Source organism: Panulirus ornatus, chromosome 11 (assembly GCF_036320965.1).
Source record: "Panulirus ornatus isolate Po-2019 chromosome 11, ASM3632096v1, whole genome shotgun sequence".
NCBI classification, from domain to species: Eukaryota; Metazoa; Arthropoda; class Malacostraca; order Decapoda; family Palinuridae; genus Panulirus; species Panulirus ornatus.
In genome coordinates, this window is record NC_092234.1 from 51,213,209 (window position 1) to 51,227,659 (window position 14,451).

At 42.5% G+C, this 14,451-nt stretch overlaps 1 protein-coding gene across 2 annotated transcripts in view; it reads left to right on the forward strand.

Annotated features, from left to right (window-relative positions):
* LOC139751520 (uncharacterized) overlaps positions 1 to 14,451 on the forward strand; it is a 122,394-nt gene that overhangs the window by 77,775 nt on the left and 30,168 nt on the right. For both annotated transcript variants that reach the window (XM_071667019.1, XM_071667020.1), the window contains exons 7-8: positions 8,158 to 8,241; positions 10,056 to 10,232. In XM_071667019.1, coding sequence (XP_071523120.1) covers positions 8,158 to 8,241; positions 10,056 to 10,232 — 261 coding nt within the window. The remainder of the gene's footprint in view (positions 1 to 8,157; positions 8,242 to 10,055; positions 10,233 to 14,451) is intronic.

Consider the following 14,451-nt stretch of genomic DNA (forward strand, 5'->3'; position numbering starts at 1 on the left):
GGTGGCTGATTCATGTGAGAAACTGCAGAAGCTGGTGACTGAGTTTGGTAAAGTGTGTGAAAGAAGAAAGTTAAGAGTAAATGTGAATAAGAGCAAGGTTATTAGGTACAGTAGGGTTGAGGGTCAAGTCAATTGGGAGGTGAGTTTGAATGGAGAAAAACTGGAGGAAGTGAAGTGTTTTAGATATCTGGGAGTGGATCTGGCAGCAGATGGAACCATGGAAGCGGAAGTGGATCATAGGGTGGGGGAGGGGGCGAAAATTCTGGGGGCCTTGAAGAATGTGTGGAAGTCAAGTACATTATCTCGGAAAGCAAAAATGGGTATGTTTGAAGGAATAGTGGTTCCAACAATGTTGTATGGTTGCGAGGCGTGGGCTATGGATAGAGGTGTGCGCAGGAGGATGGATGTGCTGGAAATGAGATGTTTGAGGACAATGTGTGGTGTGAGGTGGTTTTATCGAGTGAGTAACGTAAGGGTAAGAGAGATGTGTGGAAATAAAAAGAGCGTGGTTGAGAGAGCAGAAGAGGGTGTTTTGAAGTGGTTTGGGCACATGGAGAGAATGAGTGAGGAAAGATTGACCAAGAGGATATATGTGTCGGAGGTGGAGGGAACGAGGAGAAGAGGGAGACCAAATTGGAGGTGGAAAGATGGAGTGAAAAAGATTTTGTGTGATCGGGGCCTGAACATGCAGGAGGGTGAAAGGAGGGCAAGGAATAGAGTGAATTGGAGCGATGTTGTATACCGGGGTTGACGTGCTGTCAGTGGATTGAATCAAGGCATGTGAAGCGTCTGGGGTAAACCATGGAAAGCTGTGTAGGTATGTATATTTGCGTGTGTGGACGTATGTATATACATGTGTATGGGGGGGGTTGGGCCATTTCTTTCGTCTGTTTCCTTGCGCTACCTCGCAAACGCGGGAGACAGCGACAAAGTATAATAAAAAAAAATAAAAAATATATATATAAATATTCTCAGTGAATGTAGGTTTGCGGCAGGGGTGTGTGATGTCTCCATGGTTGTTTAATTTGTTTATGGATGGGGTTGTTAGGGAGGTGAATGCAAGAGTTTTGGAAAGAGGGGCAAGTATGAAGTCTGTTGGGGATGAGAGAGCTTGGGAAGTGAGTCAGTTGTTGTTCGCTGATGATACAGCGCTGGTGGCTGATTCATGTGAGAAACTGCAGAAGCTGGTGACTGAGTTTGGTAAAGTGTGTGAAAGAAGAAAGTTAAGAGTAAATGTGAATAAGAGCAAGGTTATTAGGTACAGTAGGGTTGAGGGTCAATTCAATTGGGAGGTGAGTTTGAATGGAGAAAAACTGGAGGAAGTGAAGTGTTTTAGATATCTGGGAGTGGATCTGGCAGCGGATGGAACCATGGAAGCGGAAGTGGATCATAGGGTGGGGGAGGGGGCGAAAATTCTGGGAGCCTTGAAGAATGTGTGGAAGTCGAGAACATTATCTCGGAAAGCAAAAATGAGTATGTTTGAAGGAATAGTGGTTCCAACAATGTTGTATGGTTGCGAGGCGTGGGCTATGGATAGAGTTGTGCGCAGGAGGATGGATGTGCTGGAAATGAGATGTTTGAGGACAATGTGTGGTGTGAGGTGGGTTGATCGAGTAAGTAACGTAAGGGTAAGAGAGATGTGTGGAAATAAAAAGAGCGTGGTTGAGAGAGCAGAAGAGGGTCTTTTGAAATGGTTCGGGCACATGGAGAGAATGAGTGAGTAAAGATTGACCAAGAGAATATATGTGTCTGAGGTGGAGGGAACGAGGAGAAGAGGGAGACCAAATTGGAGGTGGAAAGATGGAGTGAAAAAGATTTTGTGTGATCGGGGCCTGAGCATGCAGGAGGGTGAAAGGAGGGCAAGGAATAGAGTGAATTGGAGCGATGTGGTGTACCGGGGTTGACGTGCTGTCAGTGGATTGAATCAAGGCATGTGAAGCGTCTGGGGTAAACCATGGAAAGCTGTGTAGGTATGTATATTTGCGTGTGTGGACGTATGGATATACATGTGTGTGGTTGTGGGTTGGGCCATTTCTTTCGTCTGTTTCCTTGCGCTACCTCGCAAACGCGGGAGACAGCGACAAAAAAAAATATATATATATATATATATATATATATATATATATTTTTTTTTTTTTTTTTTTTTTTTTTTTTTTTTATACTTTGTCGCTGTCTCCCGCGTTTGCGAGGTAGCGCAAGGAAACAGACGAAAGAAATGGCCCAACCCCCCCCCATACACATGTACATACACACGTCCACACACGCAAATATACATACCTACACAGCTTTCCATGGTTTACCCCAGACGCTTCACATGCCTTGCTTCAATCCACTGACAGCACGTCAACCCCTGTATACCACATGACTCCAATTCACTCTATTTCTTGCCCTCCTTTCACCCTCCTGCATGTTCAGGCCCCGATCACACAAAATCTTTTTCACTCCATCTTTCCACCTCCAATTTGGTCTCCCTCTTCTCCTCGTTCCCTCCACCTCCGACACATATATCCTCTTGGTCAATCTCTCCTCACTCATTCTCTCCATGTGCCCAAACCATTTCAAAACACCCTCTTCTGCTCTCTCGACCACGCTCTTTTTATTTCCACACATCTCTCTTACCCTTACGTTACTTACTCGATCAAACCACCTCACACCACACATTGTCCTCAAACATCTCATTTCCAGCACATCCATCCTCCTGCGCACATCTCTATCCATAGCCCACGCCTCGCAACCATACAGCATTGTTGGAACCACTATTCCCTCAAACATACCCATTTTTGCTTTCCGAGATAATGTTCTCGACTTCCACACATTTTTCAAGGCTCCCAAAATTTTCGCCCCCTCCCCCACCCTATGATCCACTTCCGCTTCCATGGTTCCATATATATATATATATATATATATATATATATATATATATATATGCATATATATGTATATTATCCCTGGGGATAGGGGTGAACGAATACTTCCCACGCATTCCTCGCATGTCGTAGAAGGCGACTAGAGTGGACAGGAGCGGGGGGCCAGAAATCCTCCTTGTATTTTTTTTTAACTTTCTAAAATGGGAAACAGAAGAAGGAGTCATGCGGGGAGTGCTCATCCTCCTCGAAGGCTCAGACTGGGTGTTGATGTAAGCAAGATGTGAAAAAAGGAGAGATAGGTAGTATGTTTGAGGAAAGGAACCTGGATGTTTTGGCTCTGAGTGAAACGAAGCTCAAGGGTAACGGGGAAGAGTGGTTTGGGAATGTCTTGGGAGTAAAGTCAGGGGGTTAGTGAGAGGACAAGAGCAAGGGAAGGAGTAGCATTACTCCTGAAACAGGAGTTGTGAGAGTATGTGATATAATGTAAGAAAGTAAATTCTCGATTAATATGGGTAAAACTGAAAGTTGATGGAGAGAGATGGGTGATTATTGGTGCATATGCACCTGGGCATGAGAAGAAAGATCATGAGAGGCAAGTGTTTTGGGAACAGCTGAATGAGTGTGTTAGTGGTTTTGATGCACGAGACCGGGTTATGGTGATGGGTGATTTGAATGCAAAGGTGAGTAATGTGGCAGTTGAGGGAATAATTGGTATACATGGGGTGTTCAGTGTTGTAAATGGAAATGGTGAAGAGCTTGTAGATTTATGTGCTGAAAAAGGACAGGTGATTGGGAATACCTGGTTTAAAAAGCGAGATATACATAAGTATACGTATGTAAGTAGGAGAGATGGCCAGAGAGCATTATTGGATTACGTGTTAATTGACAGGTGCGCAAAAGAGAGACTTTTGGATGTTAATGTGCTGAGAGGTGCAACTGGAGGGATGTCTGATCATTATCTTGTGGAGGGTAAGGTGAAGATTTGTATGGGTTTTCAGAAAAGAAGAGTTAATGTTGGGGTGAAGAGGATGGTGAGAGTAAGTGAGCTTGGGAAGGAGACTTGTGTGAGGAAGTACCAGGAGAGACTGAGTACAGAATGGATAAAGGTGAGAACAATGGAAGTAAGGGGAGTGGGGGAGGAATGGGATGTATTTAGGGAATCAGTGATGGATTGCGCAAAAGATGCTTGTGGCATGAGAAGAGTGGGAGGTGGGTTGATTAGAAAGGGTAGTGAGTGGTGGGATGAAGAAGTAAGATTATTAGTGAAAGAGAAGAGAGAGGCATTTGGATGATTTTTGCAGGGAAAAAATGCAATTGAGTGGGAGATGTATAAAAGAAAGAGACAGGAGGTCAAGAGAAAGGTGCAAGAGGTGAAAAAGAGGGCAAATGAGTGTTGGGGTGAGAGAGTATCATTAAAGTTTAGGGAGAATAAAGAGATGTTCTGGAAGGAGGTAAATTAAAGTGCGTAAGACAAGGGATCAAATCGGAACTTCAGTGAAGGGGGCTGATGGGGAGGTGATAACAAGTAGTGGTGATGTGAGAAGGAGATGGAGTGAGTATTTTGAAGGTTTGTTGAATGTGTTTGATGATAGAGTGGCAGATATAGGGTGTTTTGGTCGAGGTGGTGTGCAAAGTGAGAGGGCTAGGGAAAATGATTTGGTAAACAGAGAAGAGGTAGTAAAAGCTTTGCGGAAGATGAAAGCTGGCAAGGCAGCAGGTTTGGATGGTATTGCAGTGGAATTTATTAAAAAAGGGGGTGACTGTATTATTGACTGGTTGGTAAGGTTATTTAATGTAGGTATGACTCATGGTGAGGTGCCTGAGGATTGGCGGAATGCGTGCATAGTGCCATTGTACAAAGGCAAAGGGGATAAGAGTGAGTGCGCAAATTTCAGAGGTATAAGTTTGTTGAGTATTCCTGGTAAATTATATGGGAGGGTATTGATTGAGAGGGTGAAGGCTTGTACGGAGCATCAGATTGGGGAAGAGCAGTGTAGTTTCATAAGTGGTAGAGGATGTGTGGATCAGGTGTTTGCTTTGAAGAATGTATGTGAGAAATACTTGGAAAAGCAAATGGATTTGTATGTAGCATTTTTGGATCTGGAGAAGGCATATGATAGAGTTGATAGAGATGCTCTGTGGAAGGTGTTAAGAATATATGGTGTGGGAGGCAAGTTGTTAGAAGCAGTGAAAAGTTTTTTTCGAGGATGTAAGGCATGTGTACGTGTAGGAAGAGAGGAAAGTGATTGGTTCTCAGTGAATGTAGGTTTGCGGCAGGGGTGTGTGATGTCTCCATGGTTGTTTAATTTGTTTATGGATGGGGTTGTTAGGGAGGTGAATGCAAGAGTCTTGGAAAGAGGAGCAAGTATGAAGTCTGTTGTGGATGAGAGAGCTTTTGGGAAGTGAGTCAGTTGTTGTTCGCTGATGATACAGCGTTGGTGGCTGATTCATGTGAGAAACTGCAGAAGCTGGTGACTGAGTTTGGTAAAGTGTGTGAAAGAAGAAATTGAAGAGTAAATGTGAATAAGAGCAAGGTTATTAGGTACAGCAGGGTTGAGGGTCAAGTCAATTGGGAGATAAGTTTGAATGGAGAAAAACTGGAGGAAGTAAAGTGTTTTAGATATCTGGGAGTGGATCTGGCAGTGGATGGAACCATGGAAGCAGAAGTGGATCATAGGGTGGGGGAGGGGGCGAAAATCCTGGGAGCCTTGAAGAATGTTTGGAAGTCGAGAACATTATCTCGGAAAGCAAAAATGGGTATGTTTGAAGGAATAGTGGTTCCAACAATGTTGTATGGTTGCGAGGTGTGGGCTATGGATAGAGTTGTGCGCAGGAGGATGGATGTGCTGGAAATGAGATGTTTGAGGACAATGTGTGGTGTGAGGTGGTTTGATCGAGTAAGTAATGTAAGGGTAAGAGAGATGTGTGGAAATAAAAAGAGCATGGTTGAGAGAGCAGAAGAGGGTGTTTTGAAATGGTTTGGGCACATGGAGAGAATGTGTGAGGAAAGATTGACCAAGAGGATATATGTGTCGGAGGTGGAGGGAACGAGGAGAAGTGGGAGACCAAATTGGAGGTGGAAAGATGGAGTGAAAAAGATTTTGTGTGATCGGGGCCTGAACATGCAGGAGGGTGAAAGGAGGGCAAGGAATAGAGTGAATTGGATCGATGTGGTATACTGGGGTTGACGTGCTGTCAGTGGATTGAATCAGGGTATGTGAAGCGTCTGGGGTTAACCATGGAAAGCTGTGTAGGTATGTATATTTGCATGTGTGGACGTGTATATATATATACATGTGTGTGGGGGTGGGTTGGGTCATTTCTTTCGTCTGCTTCCTTGCGCTATCTCGCAAATGCGGGAGACAACGGCAAAAAAAAATATATATATATATGTGTGTGTATGTATTTTTTTTTTTTTATTATACTTTGTCGCTGTCTCCCGCGTTTGCGAGGTAGCGCAAGGAAACAGACAAAAGAAATGGCCCAACCCCCCCCCCCATACACATGTATATACATACGTCCACACACGCAAATATACATACCTACACAGCTTCCATGGTTTACCCCAGGCGCTTCACATGCCTTGATTCAATCCACTGACAGCATGTCAACCCCGGTATACCACATCGATCCATGTATATATATATGTATGTGTATATATATATATATATATATATATATATATATATATATATATATATATATATATATATATGTGTGTGTGTGTGTGTGTGTGTGTGTGTGTGTGTGTATGTATATATATATATATATTTTTTTTTTTTTTTTTTTTTTGTCGCTGTCTCCCGCGTTTGCGAGGTAGCGCAAGGAAACAGACGAAAGAAATGGCCCAACCCCCCCCATACACATGTATATACATAAGTCCACACACGCAAATATACACACCTACACAGCTTTCCATGGTTTACCCCAGACGCTTCACATGCCTTGATTCAATCCACTGACAGCACGTCAACCCTGGTATACCACATCGCTCCAATTCACTCTATTCCTTGCCCTCCTTTCACCCTCCTGCATGTTCAGGCCCCGATCACACAAGATCTTTTTCACTCCATCTTTCCACCTCCAATTTGGTCTCCCTCTTCTCCTCGTTCCCTCCACCTCCGACACATATATCCTCTTGGTCAATCTTTCCTCACTCATTCTCTCCATGTGCCCAAACCACTTCAAAACACCCTCTTCTGCTCTCTCAACCACGCTCTTTTTATTTCCACACATCTCTCTTACCCTTACGTTACTCACTCGATCAAACCACCTCACACCATACATTGTCCTCAAACATCTCATTTCCAGCACATCCATCCTCCTGCGCACAACTCTATCCATAGCCCACGCCTCGCAACCATACAACATTGTTGGAACCACTATTCCTTCAAACATACCCATTTTTGCTTTCCGAGATAATGTTCTCGACTTCCACACATTCTTCAAGGCCCCCAGAATATATATTTATTTATTTATTATTATAATTTTCCTTTGTCGCAGTTTCCCGCGTTTGCGAGGTAGCGCAAGGAAACAGACGAAAGAAATGGCCCAACCCACCCCCATACACATGTATATACATACACGTCTACACACGCAAATATACCTACCTATACAACTCAGTGTACACATATATATACACACACAGATATATACATATATACCCATGCACACAATTCACACTGTCTGCCGTTGTTCATTCCCATTGCCGCCTCGCCACACATATAATACCATCCCCCTCCTCTCTCATGTGTGCTAGGTAGTGCTAGGAAAAGACAACAAAGGCCCCATTCTTTCACACTCAGTCTCTAGCTGTCATGCAATAATGCCCGAAACCACAACTCCCTTTCCACATCCAGGCCCCACACAACTTTCCGTGGTTTACCCCAGACGCTTCACATGCCCTGATTCAATCCACTAACAGGACGTCAACCCCGGTATACCACATCGATCCAATTCACTCTATTCCTTGCTCGCCTTTCACCCTCCTGCATGTTATATCATGGGCATGAAGGGTCTTGGGACATGTTGAATTGGCACTTCCATATCCAGGCCCCACACAACTTTCCATGGTTTACCCCAGACGCTTCACATGCCCTGATTCAGTCCATTGACAGCACGTCGACCCCGGTATACCACATCGATCCAATTCACTCTATTCCTTGCCCGTCTTTCACCCTCCTGCATGTTATATCATGGGCATCAAAGGTCTTGGGACATGTTGAAATGGCATTTGCGGTGTTGTAGGGATGGGTGATATTTACTGTTAATTATGATTTTTTTATTTCAGTCTCCAGATTCGATTGAGTTTGCTTTGCAAATGAGTCACTGGATGTTCAGGGGTCACTGGCTGGAAATATCTCCTGTTACTGATGTAAGTAACGTGTCTTGTGTTAGTGATGTAAGTAACGCAGTCTCTGTAACCCAGTCTTACTGTTGAGTAGAGCATCTATGGAAGCTTTATGTCTACTGGAAGCCAGTGTGCTGTATTATAATTATTATATATTATGGATGGGATGATAAGGTAAGTAAATGCAAGAGTTTTGGAGAGAGGGGTGAGTATGCAGTTTGTTGGGGATGAGAGGGCCTGGAAAGTGAGTCAGTTGTTTCCCGATGATACAGCTCTAGTGGCTGATTCATGCAAGAAACTGCAGGAGTTGGTGACTGAATTTGGAAAAGTGTGTGAAAGGAAAAAGTTGAGAGTAAATATGAATAATAGTAAGGTTATTAGGTTCAGGAGGGTGGGGGGACAAGTTAATTGGGATTTAAGTTTGAATGGAGAAAAATTTGAGGATGTGAAGTGTTTTAGATATCTGGGCGTGGATTTGTCAGCAGATGGAACCATGGAAGCAGAAAAGAGCCACAGGGTGAGGGAGGGGGGGAAGGTTCTGGGAGCGATGAAGAATGTGTGGAAGGAGAGAACGTTATCTCAGAGAGCAAAAATGGGTATGTTCCAACAATACTATATGGTCGCAAAGCATTGGCTATGTGAGTCAGAGGAGTGCAGCTTGACAACCACTGAAGTGCTGGCACACTGCACAGCTGTCACTAACCCTCCCGATACCCAGGCGGGTAGTACTGGTAATATACCTCCCAAGATGTTTTCTGCCTACCAACTACTGCCTTCAGAAATCAGGAAGGAAAAGTATCGTGTCATTTTTCATACACTAGGAGAGGCTGAAAAAGCCAGTCGTGGACCAAAAGGGTTAAGGGAAGATTAAATAAATTGCTGAAAACTATTCTAGATGAAGCCAAGATAATCTTAAACAGATTCATAATATATGTAGCAACATAGATCAGTAGTACTGTTTTGTGAAACAAGCAGGATATACATTGATTATTACACGTTGGCCCTGCTTTCCAGCTAAATCTTGTTCCAAATACCTTTCTTCCTCCCCCTCTTGAACTTGTGGAGCACATCCCTGAAGTTTATTGAGTGGGTTTAATATAGTAATAGATGCTGATGTATGCCAGTGGGAGAGTACATAAAAAAATGTCCTCCTCCAAAAAGATTTAGGGGACTTTTGTAATTTATTCACTTGCTCTCATGTATAGAATAGTACATGCCAGCTTACATTAAATGTCATATGATTAGGCTGCAGTTATAAGCTTTACAGTTATCTGTATTCTGTGTAGGTTGATATCATGAAAACCGGTGCTATATTTGCTTGCAGGTAGATCATTTTTATGGTTGAGTTCCAAAAGTGGCATTATGGTGTTTGTGGTTCAAATTGACCTATCATTCTTGGATTTGAAATGAATCTTTTTCATGTTGGATTCATGCCTAACTCCACCTACTTTTTAATAGTTTTCATGCACAAATATTATTCATTATTAACTGCAGGAAACCTTTAACCATTTTTTTTAATTTACTGGTATTTGTTGTTTTCCAAGATGTACTCCACATTACTACTAATGTTTGTGTACTTTTTTACATCTAAATTTTCTTCTCTTAAATTTGTTATTGTTTACCATTATTCTCATGGTGCAACTCTATGTATTAATTTTGTTAACCCCTCGGTAGTCCATTTTAGTATTTAGTGCTAGTAATTTAGTGTAGTTTTTCATGGTCTGGGATTTATTGTATGGGGTTAGTAGCAAAATAATTTTATGAGTCTCAGTAGGTGGATTTCAGTTTTATTAACTAAGTGGCATTAATTTTTTTTTTCTTATGTTTGGAACAAAAAGACGCCAATGATGTTTGAAGAACCACAAAGCAAAAGGGAAGTGGACAAAGAATCACCAAAGAAGAGATTGGATATTGTGAAACCAAAGCAGAAAAAGGCCAGGATAGAGAATAGTATACCAGCAGCTGACAGTGATTTCTCTAAAATGGAGATGATTGAAAGAAAGGAATGTGAAAAGGTAAATACGTATGATTTTTTAACATATATAGATCATTGCTTAACTAGTAGTATCATGTTGGTATATTGTGAGCATATTGCATATAGTTCTTACAGATACACATAGAAACTTAAATTTACAGTTTTATGTGATTTAATAGCAAACATTTGTGCCCTAAATGAAACATATACAGACAGAATTATAGCCAAACACCTGCTCATTCTGGCATCCGTAAATAAATATGTGATGTGATTAATTCTCAGATGCACACTTCCACATTTGTTCATGCATCCTCATGCCTGTAGGTGCTGAAAATTAATGAAGGTAATGATATCACAGTTAAGTTTTAAAAATTGGATGACAGACTTTATATTACTGAAGTAAGTTGGCTCTTCAGATTTGGCAATCACTGTTATAGCAGTGCTAAGTTCCTTTGCAAAAAGTATGAAATGAAAGTTAGAAAATGAATCTTCAGTATTTCATTTCAGTACAAACATATCAGAAAGATATTTAAAAGGAATAGTTTCTTCTGGAAACATCTGTTTTGTGCTCTAACATATGGAATTCACCACATTGGTACTTGAAAATGAAAATCTGTTGGGAAAGAAAAAGAAGCAGAAAACCAGTCTCTCTCTCTCTCTCTCTCTCTCTCTCTCTCTCTCTCTCTCTCTCTCTCTCTCTCTCTCTCTCTCTCTCTCTCTCTCTCTCTCTTCTCTCTCTCTCTCTCTCTCTCTCTCTCTCTCTCTCTCTCTCTCTCTCTCTCTCTGGATGACAGACTTTATATTACTGAAGTAAGTTGGCTCTTCAGATTTGGCAATCACTGTTATAGCAGTGCTAAGTTCCTTTGCAAAAAGTATGAAATGAAAGTTAGAAAATGAATCTTCAGTATTTCATTTCAGTACAAACATATCAGAAAGATATTTAAAAGGAATAGTTTCTTCTGGAAACATCTGTTTTGTGCTCTAACATATGGAATTCACCACATTGGTACTTGAAAATGAAAATCTGTTGGGAAAGAAAAAGAAGCAGAAAACCAGTCTCTCTCTCTCTCTCTCTCTCTCTCTCTCTCTCTCTCTCTCTCTCTCTCTCTCTCTCTCTCTGAGGTTGTTGGTTTCACAGACATGTTAAATTACACTTACTAGAAAGTGACTGATATAAAAGTATTTGACAATTGAGTCCGTGTGACCCACTGACCAAGTCGCATGATTGTCTTTTATTATAGTTATTATACTTTGTCGGTCTCCCACGTTAGCAAGGTAGCGCAAAGAAACAGACCAAAGAATGACATAACCCACCCAAATACACAAGTACATACACAAATGCCCACACACGCACATATACAACCAATACATTTCAACGTATACATCAATACACAGACATTTTTTTTTTTTTTGCTTTGTCGCTGTTTCCCGCGTTTGCGAGGTAGCGCAAGGAAACAGACGAAAGAAATGGCCCAACCCACCCCCATACACATGTATATACATACGTCCACACACGCAAATATACATACCTACACAGCTTTCCATGGTTTACCCCAGTCGCTTCACATGCCCTGATTCAATCCACTAACAGCATGTCAACCCCGGTATACCACATCGATCCAATGCACTCTATTCCTTGCCCGCCTTTCACCCTCCTGCATGTTCAGGCCCCGATCACACAAAATCTTTTTCACTCCATCTTTCCACCTCCAATTTGGTCTCCCACTTCTCCTCGTTCCCTCCACCTCTGACACACATATCCTCTTGGTCAATCTTTCCTCACTCATTCTCTCCATGTGCCCAAACCATTTCAAAACACCCTCTTCTGCTCTCTCAACCACGCTCTTTTTATTTCCACACATCTCTCTTACCCTTACGTTACTTACTCGATCAAACCACCTCACACCACACATTGTCCTCAAACATCTCATTTCCAGCACATCCATCCTCCTGCGCACAACTCTATCCATAGCCCACACCTCGCAACCATACAACATTGTTGGAACCACTGTTCCTTCAAACATACCCATTTTTGCTTTCGAAGATAATGTTCTCGACTTCCACACTTTCTTCAAGGCTCCCAGGATTTTCGCCCCCTCCCCCACCCTATGATCCACTTCCGCTTCCATGGTTCCATCCGCTGCCAGATCCACTCCCAGATATCTAAAACACTTTACTTCCTCCAGTTTTTCTCCATTCAAACTTACCTCCCAATTGACTTGACCCTCAACCCTACTGTACCTAATAACCTTGCTCTTATTCACATTTACTCATAACTTTCTTCTTTCACACTCTTTACCAAACTCAGTCACCAGCTTCTGCAGTTTCTCACATGAATCAGCCACCAGCGCTGTATCATCAGCGAACAACAGCTGACTCACTTCCCAAGCTCTCTCATCCACAACAGACTTCATATTTGCCCCTCTTTCCAAAACTCTTGCATTCACCTCCCTAACAACCCCATCCATAAACAAATTAAACAATCATGGAGACATCACACACCCCTGCCGCAAACCTACATTCACTGAGAACCAATCACTTTCCTCTCTTCCTAACGTACACATGCCTTACATCCTCGATAAAAACTTTTCACTGCTTCTAACAACTTGCCTCCCACACCATATATTCTTAATACCTTCCACAGAGCATCTCTATCAACTCTATCATATGCCTTCTTCAGATCCAGAAATGCTACATACAAATCCATTTGCTTTTCTAAGTATTTCTCACATACATTCTTCAAAGCAAACACCTGATCCACACATCCTCTACCACTTCTGAAACCACACTGCTCTTCCCCAATCTGATGCTCTGTACATGCCTTCACCCTCTCAATCAATACCCTCCCATATAATTTACCAGGAATACTCAACAAACTTATACCTCTGTAATTTGAGCACTCACTCTTATCCCCTTTGCCTTTGTACAATGGCACAATGCACGCATTCCGCCAATTCTCAGGCACCTCACCAGGAGTCATACATACATTAAATAACCTTACCAACCAGTCAATAATACAGTCACCCCCTTTTTTTAATAAATTCCTCTGCAATACCATCCAAACCTGCTGCCTTGCCAGCTTTCATCTTCCGCAAAGCTTTTACTACCTCTTCTCTGTTTACCAAATCATTTTCCCTAACCCTCTCACTTTGCATACCACACCACACCACACCACAGACATATACATATATACACATGTACACATCCACACTTGCTGCCTTCGTCCAATCCCGTTTCAACCCCACCACACATGAAATGGCACCCCACTCCCCCTACGCACGCCCAGGGTAGCGCTGAGAAGAGACAAAAAAAGTCATGTTCGTTCACATCCAGGCCCCGCAAAACTTTCCATGGTTTACCCCAGACACTTCACATGCCCTGGTTCAATCCATTGACCCATTGACAGCACGTCCACCCCGGCATATCACATCGTTCCATATCACTCCATTCATTGCAAGCCTTTCACCCTCCTGTATGTTCAGGCCCCAATCGCTCAAAATCTTTTTCACTCCATCCATCCACCTCCAATTTGGTCTCCCACTTCTCCTCGTTCCTTCCACCTCTGACACATATATCCTCTTTGTCAATCTTTCCTCTCTCATTCTCTCCATGTGACCAAACCATTTCAATACACCCTCTTCCGCTCTCTCGACCTCACTCTTTTTATTACCACACATCTCTCTTACCCTTTCATTACTTACTCGATCAAACCATCTCATGCCACGTGTCCTCAAACATTTCATTTCCAACACATCCACCCCCCTCTGCACAACCTTATCTATAGTCCTTGCCTCGCAAATATATACCATTTTTGGAACCACTATTCCTTCAAACATACCCATTTTTGCTCTCCTAGATAACGTTCTTGCCTTCACACATTCTTCAACGCTTCCAGAACCTTCACCTCATCCCCCACCCTGTGACACACTTCTACTTCCATGGTTCCATCTGCTGCTACATCCACTCCCAGATATCTAAAGCACTTCACTTCCTACAGTTTTTCTCCATTCAAACTTACCTCCCAATTAACTTGTCCCTCAACCCTACTGAACCTAATAACCTTGCTCTTATTCACATTTACTCTCAACTTCCTTCTTTCACACACTTTACCAAACTCAGTCACCAGCTTCTGCAGTTTCTCACCCAAATCAGCCACCAGCACTGTATCATCAGCGAACAATAACTGACTCACTTCCCAAGCCCTCTCACCCTTAACTGACTGCATATTTGCCTCTCCAAAACTCTTGCATTCACCTCCC